Source organism: Lissotriton vulgaris, chromosome 6 (assembly GCF_964263255.1).
Source record: "Lissotriton vulgaris chromosome 6, aLisVul1.2, whole genome shotgun sequence".
Taxonomy (NCBI): Eukaryota; Metazoa; Chordata; class Amphibia; order Caudata; family Salamandridae; genus Lissotriton; species Lissotriton vulgaris.
This window is the reverse complement of record NC_141694.1, coordinates 194,698,902-194,717,261: the sequence shown is the minus strand read 5'-3', so window position 1 is coordinate 194,717,261 and position 18,360 is coordinate 194,698,902. Positions and strand designations below refer to the sequence as shown.

The following is an 18,360-nucleotide window of genomic DNA, read 5'->3' as shown; positions in this document are numbered from 1 at the left end:
TGTTTAATGCTGCTGGATGTCTTGATGTAGTTGAGAGAAGTGTGAGGTGGACAGACGTGTTTGAGATGATAAGGTCTCTGTGTAGGTTTGCAAGATGACTTTGTAGTGTGTGGTAATGCCGTGTCGCATATGTGGGCAGAATTGGTGACGTGTGTATGGTTCTTAGAGGTGCTTCTTAGCTTTTGCAGTGAACATGATGCTGCAGGGGATGTATGACGTTACAACGCATGCTTTTACCACGCATGCTGTTACAACGCAGGTTTTACTACGCATACCATTACAACGCATTACACTTTGGGGTGCTGGATAGTGAATAGTTAAATTTGCTATTCCAACTCCAGTCCCCGTGGACACTAGGGAAGGTGTTGGATAGTAAATTAAACGTATTCCTAGAGCGCCCCCCAGTGTAATGCGTTGTAATGGTATGCGTAGTAAAACCTGCGTTGTAACAGCACTGCGTGGTAAAAGTTGCGTTGTAAAGGATGTTCCCCTGCTGCAGGTTGTCATGTTGTAGTCGAGAGAAATGTGAGGTGGCCAGACTTGTGTGACATGGTGCCTGGCACTGAGGTCTCTATCTAGGTTTAGTGCACGGATGTTGTGTCACTGTCTCCTGTGTAGGAAGAGATGGTAAGATGTAGACGGTTCTGATGGGTGCTCAGAACATGTTTCTGCTAACAGATAGGCACGAGGAGGAGGAAGTAGGAGGTTATGATACAAGACTGTCTGGTATAAATCGACCTAGACGGTTGCTGAGTCAGTGGTTGAAGATGCGGCCCTGCAGTTTAATCCAGGCATATACAATCTGCTGTTTGCTTCACCACCTCTCTACAAGCGATGCCTAGTGACTACAGTGCTGCAATATCAGCTGTACCAGAGAGAGGTCATGTGGTTTACTAAACCATCTTGTTTCTTTGTTTATTGATTATCATAATGTTGATTAAATGATTGATAGAATTATATATTATTATTTGACATCAAATATATGTTATGATATGCATACACAAAGCACAAATACGGATATAATCAATTTTAGGCACTTTCAATGACTAAAAACTGTGTAATTCATGAGTATTATTTAAGTTTGGATAACATTTTCGTTACACTGACATAATCATGTACAATTTCCGTGATTTTGCATTTCACTCATTAAACGAAATTCAACCATTATGCCCTGTCCATAAATTTGTCTGTTTGTGTAAAATACTATTGCGGGAGCATGGGAACAATGCAGGCAAACAGCATGGGAGTGACTGTTGTTTGCAGACTTTTGTTTGCTCTTTCGTTGTAGTGTGCAATGCATCCTGCATCCAAAATGGCGGGGAAGATACACTTTGCGCTGAAATATAGTGCTACATGCCAGATTTGCATTTCACATAATTTGGGGACAGTTTCTTGAATTTTCACATAATTACACAAAAGGGAATTACACACATTTCGCAAAGCCCAAGTATTAATGTTCGAGTAACTCTGTCCTTGTAGTTGCGCTGTTGATAACATCAGCAGTAAATATATTTTTCCTTAGGATGCAAGCCCACTCTTAACGTAGCCTTGCATCTGGGTGTGTGTATGCCTCAGCTCACTGCTATTTAATTAGATGTACTATGGCAAAACTATTTTAAGTAATCCTGCTCAGCTCAAGTGGGCTCTCTGCCTACGTTCCTGCCTTGAAACTCTGTTCTCATTTATTAGCAGTCATTTTCACATAAGTGTCATTCCCTGAGCACAGCAGTCTTGTGGATTGGAACTGGGAACCTGTCAACACCGGCTGCTGCTGAGAAAAACAGTGTTCTGTTTTCAGATAAAAAAGCCTTTAATCAAACAATTTGGGAATGAAAGGTAAGGTAGGACTGAGTTTAGTTAAATATACACGTGGGAGATGAACATAATATTAATTAAGTTAAGGGGGTGTTCTGAAAGAGTGATGCCTTAAACTACATGGCACCCCAGTAGGCTATTGAAAATTCATATGCAGCTGCACATGTCCCTGGGGCAAGCTACACTGGTTATATAGGGCCGGATTTAGAGTCTGGCGGAGAAGCAACGTAGCACCTTCCCCTCTAAACTCATGGTCCGCCCACCCGATTTTGAGTTGACTGGACTGCCAGGTTTACGCCAATGAGGTAAAATTTACTCCGTTGATGTAAAGCTTCCTCTGATGGACCGACTGAGTGGGGGCAATTGGAGTGAGCACATAACACTGTCCACCCTATTTAGGATGGATCGGATTTTGTGTTTTTTTTCCTGTCCCTGGTGGTGAGGGACAGGAAAAAAAGAAAGGAAAGCACCCATGGGGTGGTGGATTACTGGTTGAGAGGGTGACACCCTACTCAAGCAGCAACCACAGTCCTTGTCAGGGTGAAGTCTCAAGCAAACACTAAATTAACCCTGTGCTCAATACTCTGGTAGCTTGGCACAGAGCAGTCAGGCTTAACTTAAAGGCAAGCAAACATGAAAACAAAACACAAGAAGAATCACACACCAAATTTAAAAAAATGAGTCAATTTAATAAATAAACCAAGACTAAAATTATAAAAATCCGATCAGTATAACCGAAGATATGCAAGTTTAAAGATTTGAGTGAAAATACTAGTGCCAAAAAACTCAAAGCTCCAGCTGTGGTTATCGGGTTGTGCAAGGCTGGGTTAAAGTCACAAGTACCGGCCAACTGCAATGCACCTACTTAGATCCGCTAAGCACAGCACCTCAATCCTACTTGCGAAGAGATGCGGAGTCCGACCTTCAGGATGCATCACACATTAAAAGCGATGTGAGGTCTGGGCGAGGAGATTTTTTACACAGCTACGGTTCCGGGGAGTTCCAAAGTGTGATGTGATGTCGGTGCGTAGGAATGAATCGGGCAGTGGCTGTTCCAATGGGCTGCTTTGGATGAGGCAATGTCTTTGCTTGGAGACACATCTTTCAGTGTATGTTCCGAAGGGCAGATGGCGAGGCAAGTCCTTGCATTGGGGAAGTCCTCGCCGTGGAGGAGATGCATATGTTCTGCTGAAGCCACAGATGGGCTGGCAGAGAACCTTCAGGTCCACTTCCAAGGGTACAGGACTGTGGTGGCACCACTTAGGAGGGAAGGACTTACTGATGGAAGAATCCAGGTGCTAGGTGCAATGTAGTTGGAAGGCTGTTCTGACCCTGAGGCTTCTGATCAGGAGGCCAACCAACTAACTCTTAGAGTCAATCTGGGGTCCTGGGTTAAGCGATGCAGGTACAGTCCTCCACAACCCGACAAGGACAGCAGAGCAGCAAGTCAACAAGGCTGGGCAGACGTCCTTTGGGGCAGAAGTCTAGCAGAGTTTCAGTCCTTTCAGCAGCACAGCAGTCCTCCTTCCTGGCATAATCCACAGGTCCAGAAGTGTACTGAAGGGTTGGTGTGTGAGGTCCAATATTTATACCTGGGCCTTTTGAAATCTGAGAAGCTTTTAGCTTCTTTTTAGGTCCATAGGCTTCCTGCCTTCCCTGCCCTGGCTCCAGTTTTACTACAGGGTGTATTCAGGCCTTTGTGTGGAGGCAGGACACAGCCTGTTCAAGTTTAAGTAGGGCTGCACCCTGCTCCGCTCTCCCATCCTGCCAGTAATTGCCCATCCAGGCGTACCTAAGCTCACTATTGTGTGTGGCTGTCTAGGAGGAATACACAAAGCACCACTGTAAGCTACACCCAGTCATGTGACCCAGAGACAGACTGCATGCACTAAATGGCTAAGGCTGGAAAATGCCACCTTTTTAAAAGTGCAAAAAGAACAATTGATGGACAGAATGCTGAGCAATGTCATACATTCACTCCAGTACAGAGATCTGGGCCTAAATCCATATTTTTTGCTCACTTTGCCACTGGCTTCAAACTAGCCTGGCTGATGAAGGGTGTTACCCAGAAACCGGTCTCAGAATGCTTGTTTCGGGTTCAGGGAAGACCTGGCTAGGCAATTAAGGCTGACTGTTCCCATGAGGCACAGGGTCAAGGCTGATTTGCATATAGCTGGGTCAGAACTGAGCTGGCGAAGTGAGCTAAAGAATGATGATGCAATCATCCCAGATCTGTCACTGGGGGTGAGTGTCTGAAAAGTTTCAGCTCTCCGTCCATCATCTCCTTGTGTTAACTTTTTGGCATTTTCAAAATCGTGATTTAAAATCCAACTTAACCGTAAGTAAGGATTTTTGATTTAAAATCCAAAGGCACCAAAAATCAACTGGTTACCTGTTCCCATTTGGCACTTACAGCTTATTAAATGTTATAAAGCAACTCAAATGTTATCCTATAGGAAAGGTAGGCCTTTTTCAGTAGTGAAAAACAAATGTAAGAGTTTTTTTACTACCAGGGCATAAAACTTAAAAGCGCATGTCCAGCATTTTACATACATTGCAAACTGCCCTCTGGGCTGTACAGGATCTGCCCAAGGGATATATGTTTCCCTTTGTGAGAGTGCCCAAGCAGGGCCTTAGTGATGTGTAAGTTTAGTAGGTGCCAACCCCTCCTTAACTCAGAGTGGCCCATCCTGCCAACACCCATTTTCCCTTATCTCACTGTCTGGGAACAACTGCCAGTTACACCTTTTCCACATGACCTTAGATCAGGCTGCAGGCACCAAATGGTTAGGACATGAAAATGCCAACTTTCTAAAAGTTCAGCGCTCCGTCCATCATCTCCTTGTGTTAATTATCTAAAAGTGGCATTTTCAGAATTGTGATTACAAATCCGACTTTACCATTAAAGAGGGCTTTTGCTTGCAACTCTTTGGACATCAAACTTGACCCGTCCACCTGCTCCGATTTGGAAGTTACAGCTTATTAAGTGTAATAAGTTAACTCCAATGTTTCTCACTAACAGGCCATGTAAAACTTAAAAGTACTTATCCAACTTTTTTAATATACCACACCCTGCCCTCTAGGCTGTTCAGGGCCTTCCCAAGGGGTGACTTATAGTATTAAAAAAGAAGGTTTGGGGCCTGGCAAAAGGTTTATTTTGCCAGGTCGAAATGGAAGTCTAAACCTGCACACACAGCCTGCAATGAGACATGTTTGAAAGGGATACTTAAGTGTGTGGCACAACAAGTGCTGCAGGCCCACTAGTAGTATTTAATTTGCAGGCCCTGGGTATGGGTAGTGCCAATTTACTAGGGACCTATAAGTAAATTAAATAGGCTAATTGGGTGTAAGCCAATTTGACCATGTTTTAAGGAGAGCGCACACGCACTTTAGCACCGGTTAACAGTGGTAAGGTCTGCAGAGTCCTAAAGGCCAACAAAAATGGGGTCAGAAAACAGGAGGATGAAGGGAAAAAGTTAGGGGAATACCCTGCAGACAGGGCCAAGTCCAACAGAAGGCTATCAATTTTTTTAAAAAAAATAACTCCCAGTTTGGAAGTTTAAAAAAAAAAAGGTTTGGAAAAGTTTGATGTCTGTCCACCAAGTTTGGTGCTGCCATCCGTAAAACCTTTCCAACATTGACAGGAACCACCATCATGGAGAATCCTGCCAATGTATAGAAATGTCTGCGGACATCTCAAGTAAAGGCAGGGTGGTAGACTTGAGTCCTTCGCCATCCTGTCTGCCTCTGCCCAATGCTACAACCCGTAAATCAGGCCAATCGTTTGAACCAATCAAATTAGCACTACGTATAAACCATGCAAGGTAATTTACTAGAATTCAAATAGAAACCACTTGTGTTCTGATGAAAGAGCTTTAATTTTTATACAATTTAGTTTAGTGATATCTTTGTCATATACTTGATCACCATTAGACTAACATTAGTAACTTCACAGCCATGCTATCCTTCTGAAGATGACAAATCAAGTGCCATTGAACTGAGTAATGATGATAAACATATTGACGCTACAGCAGTGAAAATAAATGTGGCCTAATGTTTGCAAAGGTCAAATTCTATCCTCTTGTGTCTGTTATTCAGCATTTGCACAATGCTGATAACAATACAGCAGTAGGCTGACAACACCCACGTCTACATTAAAATATCAAACGCATCCCACATCACCACCCTAAAACTTTTAATGGAAACTCTTTTATAATTTAGGAAACCTGAATTATTCCTACTTCTCTCAATGCCTCACCAAAATGCTAAAACTATTTACTATATCTCACTGATCTTGACATTATTTCTATCTTGGTCCCCAATGCTAAGTGTTTGGGATTAATCATGGGCCACAATATGTTTTTACACACCTGTTAATTTTACACCTAATGTGATTTTTTTTACTTAAAAGGGATTTCAATTTTTTTTATCGAGTTCTTTATAGCGCAAGCTAGACTCGAAGATATCAGGTATCAGAGCACTTTACATGAGCATCAATTACGTTACAGAGGGACACATTCTTTTTTTTCTGTTAGGCACAGGGAGATTAAGTGATTTGACCAGAATCACAGGATGTTGAGCGTCGTTGCCGAGACTAGAACCCGGTTCCCCAGCTTTGAAGTTGACCACTCTAGCCGTAAGGCTACTGTTCGTGTCTTTACACACCTGCCTGTGTAGCACCAAGCTATGATTTGCACCTGGGAGAAATCTAGTTGTTGGTTTAGGGGGTTGTTAAGCCTGTTTAAGCAATAGCCGCAATCGCCATCAGGGTGAACCACATAAAGTCACACATTTAATATGTGCCTAACCCTCTCATAACTTGGCACAAAAGCAGTCAGGCTTAACTTAGAGGCAATGTGTAAAGTATTTATATGCAGGACGCAAACAGTAATGAAGTGGAAACACAACACAAGAAAAATCCCAAACCAATTTAGAAAATGTTTATATATTTTAATAAATTATTTAAAAAATCCAATCAGTAGAACAGAGATATGCAATTTTAAAGGTTTAGGCAAAAAGAGTCCTTAAAAGCGGAAAGTGGCAACTGTGGTTATCTGATCATGTCGGACCGGGACAAAGTAACAAGTTCAGACCAACCACAATGGAGCATGGACCAGATATGGGAACGATGTTAGGCTCACTCAGAATTGTGCTTTAAGTCCTTGATGCGGGTGTTGCGCTGTGCAGCAGTTCCGAGGAGCGCTGTGGGGTCCTGTGTCAAAATGTGATATGCAACATCGTTTCTTATGAGCAATGTGAGGTCTGTGTTGAATTGTGTTGTGCAACATCTGTTCCAACGAGGAGCTGCGAAAGCTGCGATGCAAGGTTTGCATCGAGTGACGTCGCACTGTATCGGTTTCAATGAGGAGCAATGATGTTGTGTCGGGTTGTGTCATGCTGCACTGTTCTGATGGTTACCCCAGCTGGGTTGGCAGAGCACATTTATCACCACTTCCAAGGGTGCAGGACTAGGAAGGTTCCCTGGGGAACTCACAGCAGGCAGAGTGCAGGTGCAGGTTGAAGATGCTTGGAGCCTTTTCTGTCCCTGAGGCTCCGATCAGGAGACCAGCCAACTAGCCCTTGGAGTCACTCTAGTGGTCCTGAGTTTAAGGTGCAGGTCTTCTTCTTCTTCCTCAGGAAGCAGAGCAGCTGGGCAGTCCTTCTTGAAGCAGGGCAGGAGACCAGTCCTTCTTCTGAATCTTTCACAGGTCAAGAGTGTCCCTTGTTTATCCCTATGGCCTTCTTTGAAGTGGGAGAAACTCCTGAGGCTTTCCCTTCCAAAGTGTCTGGAATATCCTGCCTGCCTGCCCTGGATCCAGGCACTATGGGCTAATGTGAAGTTATTTGTGTGAGAGCTGAGCTCAGCCTATTAATTTGTAAGTGGTGCCATGCCTAGCTCAGCCCCTCATCCTGCCTGAGACGGCTCATTCAGGTACACCTAATCCCTTTATTGTCTGGCTGTCTGGGAGGAATATAAAAAAGACCAACTGCCACTCACACCTAGCCATGTAACACACAGAAACAGGCTGCAGGCACTAAATTCTAAGGGCACAAAAATGGCAACTAATTAACAGTGCCATTTTTACAATTATAATTTAAAACCCCTCTTTACCATTAAAAAGGATTTTGATTTTATATTCGAATTTCTCTAGTACCAAACTTGACTATCTTACCTATTACCAATCAAAAGGTATCATTTATTGTTAATGTTAATGTTAATGCCATTTGTAGAGCGCACTGTTACCCAACTGGTGTCCTGGCGCTGAAAGATCAGATGTCCTACCGAGGTCTAAGCAGAAGAGAGGGCCGACTAACAGGACTGGAACAGCCACGTCTTAAGGGCTTTCCTAAACTCCAGATGATTAATTATGACTCTAAGGTAAAGTGGCAAGTCATTCCATTCCTTAGCTGCTCCGACCATAAAACGTCTACCTCCCCACTTGGATTTTCTAACCAAGGGCAACCGAAACAGTTTACCTTTGGACGAGCGCAGGGTTCTCCTCGGCACATACCACTGGAGGTTCTGTCTGAGATGTAGGGGGCCAAGTCCATAGAGAGATTTATGGACCACGAACAGAGCCTTGAAGCTAACCCGCTTCTTTATGGGCAACTAGTGCAGTTTTTTTAGCTCCGCTGATATTGAAGCATATTTAGATGTTTTAGTCAGCAATCTGGCTGCCGCGTTCTGCAAAAGCTGAAGCATTTTCAAAAGTCCTTCTTGGATGTTTAAGTATAGACTGTTACAATAGTCCAGTTTGGACATGACTAAGGCAGTGATCAAGTTTTTCTGACTATCCTTGGAAGGAGAGGCAGAATTTTTTTGCGGGATCTTAAAGTAAAGGATGTGGATGAGACCACTGCATTGACCTGGTCCTACAGACAGAGTTTAATATTGATATAAATTCTAAAGTTCTTTACCTTCCTAACGGGTTGAGGGAGAGGGCCCATTTTGTCCGGCCACCAGCTGGGCGACCAAAAATTTGCATTGTTGCCAAACAGAACCACCTCCGTCTTACTCGAATTGAGCTTAAGACAATTTGGATTCATCCGGCAACCTACAGCTGTTAAACAGTCCTGGAACCTAGGGTGGCCGTAACGTGTAACCTGTCTGGGAGCAGTGACACAACAATTTGTGTGTCATCTGCGTAAGATGTTAGATCAAACCCAAAGGATTCGATCAAAGGTGCCAGTTGAGCGACATAAACGTTAAAAAGGGTAGGACTAATAGAAGATCCCTGAGGGATCCCACATGGTAAAGAGAAAGGTTTTGATGTAAACCTCCCCAAGGCAACCGCCTGAACCCTGTCTGAAAGAAAGGATTTGAGCAGCATCCATGCTGCCCCTTCTACCCAGATCTCTCACAGCCTGTCCATCAGTAGACTGTGATGGACAGTATCAAAGGCCGCGGCGAGATTCAACATAATCAGAGCTGCATTTCCTCCCTGATCTAAACTGGTTCTAATCTTATCGGTGGATTTGAAGAGGGTGGATTCCGTGCTATGTCCACCCCGGAATCCATATTGTGTAGGGTCTAGACTCTTGGAGGCTTCTAGGAATGCACTAAGTTGTGCGTTCATAATCTTTTCAGTTATTTTAGCCGGTAAAGGAAGTCTAGAGATTGGTCTGAAACTATTGGAGTCCTTGGGATCGAGATTGGATTTTTTCAGTATGCTCATTATAGATGCACTTTTCCAGATATTGGGAAAATATCCTTCTTCAAACATTACGTTGAAAATAGGTGTTAAAGTGAGGGCAACTGGTTCCGTCACTAGTTTAAGTGTAGCTAGTGGAAAAGGGTCAGTTGGTGAGCCCGATTTGGCCAACATGATCATTTAAAAAATCTCCGGGACTGAGACTGGAAGGAACTTATCAAATTGGGCGGATGCGTGAGCTGTTAAAGACGAATCTGTGTCGGCTGTAGGGCAGATCTTAGTCATGGAACCTGACAACGAGGTAAAAATAGTATCCACCTTGTTGTAAAAAAATGTGGCTATGGAATCACACAGCTCTTGGCTAGCCTCAATAGGAGGGGGGCTGGATGAGCCAAGTTGGTGACAGTTCTAAACAATTCCCTTGTTGAATTCTTTGCCTGGTTGATTTATTTACAAAATAATCCAGTTTTGTTTTTGCCAAGAGGAGTTTGTATTGAGCCAGGGTCTGTTTATATTCTTTTCTCACTGTTTCATTCTATGCCTTTCTCCAAGCTCTTTCCGAGCTCCTGGGAATACCAAAGAGAAGAGGGGCGCGACCTGTTAGAGTATCTCAGTTTAGCACCAGTTGACTCAAGCCAGTTATTAAACGTTGAAGTTGCCATATCAAGATTTGTGGGCTGCAAAGGTAGCAAAGAAGATAAAAGGTCTACAAGATCATTCTTTTTTATCTTATACCAGGCTTTACAGTAAGTGGGCTTCATTTTGGGTTTCTTAACAGTCCTGTGAGATAAAGCTACACTAAACAGCAATGCCTTGTGGTCTGACCAGACTAAAGGGAGCATCTCTAAAAACTCCAACTGTGAGTTGTTAGAAAAAATTCCATCTAATAAGTGCCCAGCTTTATGAGTGGCCCCCCTAACTTGCTGTTTGAGATCTACGCTATTCATAAAATCCAGTAAGCTAGATGCATCTGGGTCACCATCGCTTTCCAGATGAAAGTTAAAATCACCTAGCATGGTATATGAGTCGGAGCATAATTTATTTTCCAGCAGATTACATGCTTGAGTCAAACATCTATTCCTCGGGCCTGGCGGCCTATAGATGAGGGTCCCTTTAAAAGTATACTGATGTGAGAGCTGGAAACAAAATTCCAACGCTTCACAGTCCTCCATGGTGGAATTGGCAAAGGATACACTTAGCAACCTTAAATAGAAGACTGCTAGCCCGCCGCCCTTTTTATGGGGTCTATTTAAGGTATGCACTATATAATTAGGTGGTGTGACTTGTCGCTTTCACCAGATCCGGACCAGACGCTTGGTCTGGCCATGACTCTGTAATAAAAGCGATGCTAATTCGTTCTTCCTCAATTAAGGAGGCACAGTCTATACTATGTTTTACCAACTTGACTTTCTTACCTATTACCAATCAAAAGGTATAATTTATTAAATGCAGCAATGTAACCCAATGTTATCCTATGGGAGTGGTAGGCCTCACAGTCGTGAAAAACGAATTTAGATGTTTTACACTACCAGGACATGTAAAACTTATGAGTACATGTCCAACTTTTTAATTGCAATGCACCACGCCCTCTAAGCTGTTTTGGGTCTACCTTGGGAGTGACGCATGTATTACAAACAGAGTTTTAGGCTTGGCAAGGAGGTTATTCTGCTGCGTCAAATTGGCAGTTTAAAACTGCTAGAAGGCTGCAATGACAGGCCTGAGACATGTTTTAAAGGGCTACTTAAGTAGATGGCATGATAAGTGCTGCAGGCCCACTAGTAGCATTTAATTTACCGGCATTTGGTATACAGTATGACGCTGTACTAGGGACTTAAATGTAATTTAAATGTGTCAAACAGGTGTAAGCCAATTTTACCAAGAGAGAGCACATGCACATTAGCACTGGTTAGCAGTGGTAAAGTTTGCAGAGTCCTAAGGCCAACAATAACAAATTCAGCAAAACAGGAGGAGTGGAGGCTGCAGAGAAGGTCAAGTCCAGCAGCACCTAATTGTGTTTTTTGCTCCAACACATTATTTGTGCTCCTAAGAGTCTTACCACACTCCTGTTAATGTTACACTAATGGTTATTTTTCAACAATATGTCATTTTGCACTTAAATACTTTTTTGCTGTTTTGTATTCTCCAGGCCTACTGTGCTGGTGGCATGCAGTACTCCAAGATTGGGAAATAAAAAAAAGGGCACAGACATAGAAAGCACAGAAAGAGAGACGTTACACAGAGACACAGCTCCAAATGTCTGTACACATCTCTTTAAATATGCTAGACATTTAAGCTAGACCCATTGGCTTTGCAAAACAATATTTGGTCATTTTCACTGGAGTTCTGCTATCATTTTGAGTTTTGAGGGGCTGACAGTGGCTAAGAGCTCTCAACACAGCTGATTCCTTTCAAGGTTGGTTTCACTGGGGGGCTTGCTAATAACTTACCCTTTGAACTACAAAAACCTGTTGAACTTCTGTCATATTGGCTCTCTTTGTATAGTGAGTCTAGTGGTATTGCCAAATCTGGCAGTGCTACTCTAGGAACTATCCACAAGCGGAGTGATGGCCGCTTGCCACAAGTCTTCCATAGAGCCCTCGTAGGCGTTCTGCTACAGGAAGCCAATGGACTGTGTGGCACATATTCAACAGCAAGAGCTTGGATGTCAACAGAGAGGGACGTAAATGACAGCCAATTTAATAGGCGCACTACTCAACAGTCTATGTTCACATAATAAATTAAAGTTGGCTGAAATTGAGCAGGGATTACAGTAGCTTCCAAAAAAAAAAACATAGACACTGGCAAACATAGATGTAGAAAACTCTAGAATGAAATTTCCAAAAACCATGCAAAGCAATTTGTACCATTAATGATGACAATATTAATAATATAGGCTAGCATTAACCGATTAGCTGCCGCAGACATTCCGCCACGGTGCGGAAAAAAATTACGCATGCGCAGTTCGGACGGCCCTGGCCATCCTCCACACATGCCCACTGTGACGTTGGATGGCCGCCGGCCGTCCAACGCATGGGAAAGGTTAATAAAAGCCTAGTGTTATTGCCTGTTCCTTAACCCCTTGCCTGCTCATGACAGAACCACGCCGTCATGAGCCACGGGCGGCGTGTGCTCATGACGGTGTGGTTCTATCATGGCTGCCGCTCATCCCGCGCGGAATTAATTCCCCGCCTGTGTGGGCGAATTAATGAGCGGGTGGGGCCGTGACGGAACCACGCCGTCATGAGCACAGGCTGCCCGTGACTCATGATGGCATGGTTCCGTCACGAGCATGGCGGCGCCGCGCTAACCCCGCAATCCCCCCCCCCCCCACGCCGTGGCAAAATTTGCGCCGCGGCCAAGGGGCTAATTATATTTTGAAGGAACATAACAAAGGTGCAGAGAAACTCAATTTTGTGTGTAGTTCCTAAATAGTTTTGCTTTTATGGGACTGGGAGTACTGGAATCGTTTCACTCTGGGCACTTGGGTACTACTAATAGGTTCTCAATTAATATATTCTGTATTTTGAACATGGTGAAAAATTGCCTCCTTCTAATTCCTATATTCAGCATTTATGTAAGCCCACAGCAAATGTGTTTATAAAGTGCTCCATTTGTGTAAAAAGTAAATGTCACATGTGAGTTGCAGTGTGCATTTTTATTACTGAAATGAATCCTCTCTTATTACAGTGGCACCCAAGGGTGATTTTATACAGTGACTGTGTACATTTCATGACAAATTCATTTTTATCTAATTAATTTTATGCTTTTTATGTATACTGTTTTTACTGTAATCTTTTATGACTGAAAAATGTCGAAATAAAGATTTAATGAATGAATGAATGACTTTAAAGTCCTATCTTAAGTTTTGCTATTACATGCCTGGTCTTCTGTGAGCAAAGCTGTTCCTACCCTATGTCTAAAGAAACCATTTTGGCATGTTTCAAAACCTAGGGCCTAAAAGTTCACAAACATGGAAGATGTCCTGTCTCCCATTGACAATAAGGCACTTGTAAGGTGAAAGATGGGAAGTCTGCCACGATTGTAATAGAGTACCCTGGCTGCAAAACTCTAAATAAGGCCCTATTTTTAGATTAGCTAAGTCGCCTATAAGTAGGGGCTTGAAACATGCAATGTTATGGTGCATAATGTGCAAAAGCAACTTATGCTTACTATGTGGATTATTGGGTCACTGCAATGTCAGGCTACCAACGCTTGTTTGCGCTGCATAAGCTAAAACAGCTTTACCTATAGTAAAGGTCTGTTTGTGAAGAAGTCATATTTATCACAAGCAATCCATATTTTGTAAAGCGTGAACATATCATCCCTTAAGGTTTCAAGGCGTTGGGGGCCGTTGAGGAGATTAAGTGAGCTATTGCCAAGAGTCACATGATGCCGAGCTGAGCTGCTGCTGGCAATCGAACCGTGAGCCCTGTGCTCCGGAGTCAGCCGATCTGGCTGCTGCACCACACCTCTCCCCAAAAGTCAGCTTAGGATCTAGCTAAAGACTTCACCTGTGCAAAGTTATATCAGTAATCAAAAGTCTAATTCAGTGGTAACCACTGGCCACACATGCGAAGATGATTTTGCTAAAATATTCTTTCTCTACGTGAAGGCATCGTCTGTAGGTCTTCACAGCTGCCAAAGCCTGACAGCATGCGATCAATACAGCTATTATCATTTCTCCCCCAAATTTCACCCCACTCTGGCAAGGAACGCAGAGTGTCCGAGTCTCTGTTCGACACTCTTTGAGAATGCAACCAAACATCAGTAGTTTGTATCAACATTCTAAACACATTCTGATTGGCTGGGCCAATCTGGGCATTCCATTCAGGTGGCGTATTGGTATAGCTCCATGCCCACACTGGAGTAGCTGCTCTGATGCTGATGCCCATCTCCTGCAATGCTTCATTTGTTATAAAAATAATAATAAGGGCAGGGGTCCAAGGTTTACCAAGGAGCCCAGCACTGCCACATTCCAGGATGGTTGAATAGTAAGACAGCCTAATACCAATATGATATTGTTTTGTTTCCACCTAATGTCTCTTCCACCACCCTACACTTCCTGTGCCATTATCTCACTCTTGCAGATTCTTGTCCATCCCTGCTTCCTCCCTTTTTCACTGTTCTCCTATTTTTCTCTTCTTATTTTTGTGTCTTGATCTGGGTCAAAGTCTCATGATAAAAATAAGTCATGTTGTCCAAAAACAAGTTTTGGTGCCGCCACATATTAAGCACTGAGGTTTACAATTATGTTGCCATAAGACTGCAGGGAGCTGCATAACAAACCATCAAAGAATAGAGCTTCACTTCCAAAAGGAGTTTTAAATATTTGTTATGCTTGTTGGTCATGATGCAAATATGAACAGATAATCTGTCTCTACAGCTATCCCAACAAATGATTTTGTCATCTAGTTGCATGTTTGACAATTTCGTCAGGTGCAAGGCAAGGCAATCTTGAGAGCTTTGGTTATATTTGAAGGGTCAGTATAAGATGAACTTATTAGATTACCATGATTACATTGTGGTCTGTATATAGCGCTTGCTACTCCTGAAGAGTTTGTGAAGCACACTAATTCGCAATAGGATCTTAGATACCCTTTCAGAGTTAAGGTTAAAACAGGATATTGGTTTCAGATTGACTTAAAGGGGTGGTATTGGGTGAGAAGCTGGAGGGTTGGGAGGCATGAACTAAACATGGTGAGGTAGCATGACACCTTTTAAACAATAGGCCTTAAGGAAAAGCGTGCAAATAGACACTTTTGCACTTGCGGAATCCTGTCCCTATAGTTCTTAATTATAATAACACAGTTCTTATGGGCATGGGCAGAGGTACATTTTCACTGCCCCCAGAATTCAAGATGGTTGTAAATTACCCTTATTCTTCCACAGAATTCCATAACTTAGCTGCTCGGACCGAGAGGGAGTCTCCTCCATTATGAGAAATGTTAAATAAATTCACAGCTAGGAGAGGAGCTGGCATGGAAGGAAATGCTCTGGTTTGATGGCACAGTGAGGTGTGCACATCACTTTGAAGGAGCTATGTCTAGCCACTAGGCACTAGAGCAGGACTGGAAGTTGATCTGCTGTTATGGGTAAGGCGTTACCTCACAGCTGTGTTCTGTATTCATAATCCGAGACACTTGAGGTATCAGGTAGAAGTATATATCCATGATTGCTCCCAGACTCCTGTATGTGGTATTTAAATTGCGCGAACCTAGCCAGGAGGCAACAGAAAGAGTTAGATTCCATAACAAACATGGTTGAGCCCTAGTGGCTAAAGTGTTTTCAAAGTTGTCTGCATTGGAATTGTAGATGCTTGCGGGGCATTGCACTGAGAGTGTTACCCAAGCAAACTCAGCCACTGTTGAAGACGGCTAAACTTTCATCCAAAATCCTGCTGAAATGGCTAAACATATGAAAGATACCTGCACTTACACCAGACGGCTACATCACTGGAGAATAGATACAAGGGTTGATAATATTGAAAGTAAGTATAAGGGGCGCAGCTGCTTTCCTTGATGGTCAGTTTAGAATATATACAGTTTAGAATATATACATGTAGAAAAACCTGCCTTTAATTTCTTTATAATGGGCGACTTGTGACACACCCAGACACCTACTATAAAGACATGATGTTAGAACTCCACTGTAATAAGTTATTACAGTTGAGCTCTCATGCCACAATGGCTGCTGCCAGAGCCAGCAGATGAGGGGGGGTGGGGGGGAGGGTGTCCTGTCAAGTCATGGAGCGTAATTAAAGCAGCTGTTTAAGGATCAAAACTAAACATTGCTTTTCTTTCTTTGGCTCTGTTTTTTTTCTAGCTGTAAAGTGACAAGCAGAAAGGAGACATTCAGTGATTAATTTGAGCCGGTGGTTGGCAGCAGCACTTAATTGCCAACACTTGTACTAATGACAGTCTGCCACAAGGTGGCGCTGTTTGTCTCAATTAAAAATGAGCACAGAACAGCTGTTTAGTAAATAATTAATCAATCATTTAAAAGGACTAATACCTGCTGCCCAAGCCATTCTCACATGTTTGGAGTTCTGGAATAGTCCGAATTGTAACCCTTGTGGGAGTGCTTGGTTAGTAGGTGTGTTGTTACTGTCACTGGCAGGGCTGCCAAGGACAGTGGGTGATGCAAACTGCAGTGTCCTCCTGAGGAGGGCCCCGGCGCTTCTTTTTTTTTTTTTTTTTTTTTTACAAATTAAGCTCTGGTCGGATGTTTATGTTTATTTGTTGCACTCCTTGAATAATTATAGAAAAGTTAGAATCTTTTGGCATGTTTCTACTCATTACGAGCTACTCCACGCTTTTAAAAAAAATGTGACTTGTATTAAGCCAATTGTAATATCTTTTTGCAAACAATACCTTAACAGTTTTTTATGTGTTTAAATTTGCACTAGAGATTCTATTATTATTCTTCAGATTTGCAAATATGCTCTCTCTAGTGGTTATTGGGAAAGGTGATTGTGTGACTATGCATTATAAAGAATAAAGTACCCCATCCCATACATGCTAAGGATATTGCAAGTCACCTTGGAGTTCCATAAACGTATAAAGTAAGTTGGCCCACAGCCTCGTTTTTTTTTCTATATGGTCATGGAACTTCTCATTGTATTGCAACATCCTTGTAATGTACAGTAGGGGGTATTTTATCCCATATCTAATAATAAAATGTACAACAATAATAGGAACAATACTTGTTGTAATTATTATTATTATATGATCATAATAATCTGTATTTAATTTGAGCTGGTGGTTGCAAGTGAGGTCCAGTGACACTCATTTTTTGGGACCAGGACTTTTTTGTCAGCATCAGATTTTAATCCAGAACAAGAGACAGAAAGGCAGAAAAGAAGGAAAGGAGGAGAAAAATAAAAACAGAAAACACTGACAAAAGGAGAAAGTAGGGATGAAAAAGAACCTGTTAGAAGGAGAGAAAGGAGCTGGGAGGGTAGATGAAAGGGACATGAGGTGGAATCAGACTTTTGCTCAACCCTGACCTTCGATATAATAGGCTGCGAGCCTCGGAGGAAAACTTTGGTCATTGCACTGATTATTTTACCAGCTAAACAGATAAGAATGACATAATTAATAGTAAGAGTAGCCGCAAATGTAATGTTAAGAATCATCAATGTAGAAAGCCAGTGTGATGTGGTCTGCTATATGAAAAACCTCAAATACCTTCATAAATGGTTTTTGAGTGGAACAATTGCCCCGATGGCTGTAATCCAGAAAGTGGCGGATGTCAACCAAAAATAAAACACGAAATACAACGCACCATCAGTGAGTAAACACGAGACTGGCTGGGTGAGAATGAATTGTTCCACTTTTTGTACACAAAGTGCTGAGGGACACCGCTCGCGGGTAGCAGCCCCTACTGGAAGCCTCGCGCCCCCCAGTCAGGTGCACCGGGCGCCGGCGCGCGGGCCGCAGCAGGCCCCGGGCCCGGTTGGCGCGTGCCTCCTCCTCCCCTGCGCGCGGCGCCTCCCTCTCCCTCTCTCTCTCGCGCCCGGGCTATTTCGGGCTGACAGCGCCGAGCAGCAGCCCTGACAGATGAGGATCCAGTGACACGGGCCGGACACTTGTTGCTGACGCGCCCGCGGGCCGGGAGCGGGTCACCGCGGTGAACTCCATGCGCGTGCCCGCCCGGGGCAGGGAGTGATGTGAACATCTGGAGAGGCAGCAGGTGCACCCCTGGACTGGAGCCCCCTTGGTGCAAGGAGGAGAAAGACGCTCTCAGCCGCCCGGTGGAAGATGACAGACTTCACTGCTGCCAACGGGGAGGCCAAGGACCCCGACATCGAGCTATTTGTCAAGGTAGGTGAGGCCGCCACCCCTGGGGACACCTGAGATGCAGCTTTCGGATCGTAGAGGGGGTGTGGCAGTGC

At 43.4% G+C, this 18,360-nt stretch overlaps 1 protein-coding gene across 2 annotated transcripts in view; it reads left to right on the top strand.

Moving 5' to 3' along the window:
* The window catches only part of CLIC5 (CLIC family member 5), a 593,433-nt gene that overhangs the window by 195,491 nt on the left and 379,582 nt on the right, over positions 1-18,360 (top strand). Inside the window, exon 1 of one of the 2 annotated variants that reach the window (XM_086926228.1) lies at positions 17,984-18,289. The exons of the other annotated variant lie outside the window; for it this stretch is intronic. Coding sequence (XP_086782354.1) covers positions 18,227-18,289 — 63 coding nt within the window. The 5' untranslated portion in view covers positions 17,984-18,226. Of the gene's footprint in view, positions 1-17,983; positions 18,290-18,360 lie in introns of those variants that run through there. 2 annotated transcript variants of the gene reach the window in all.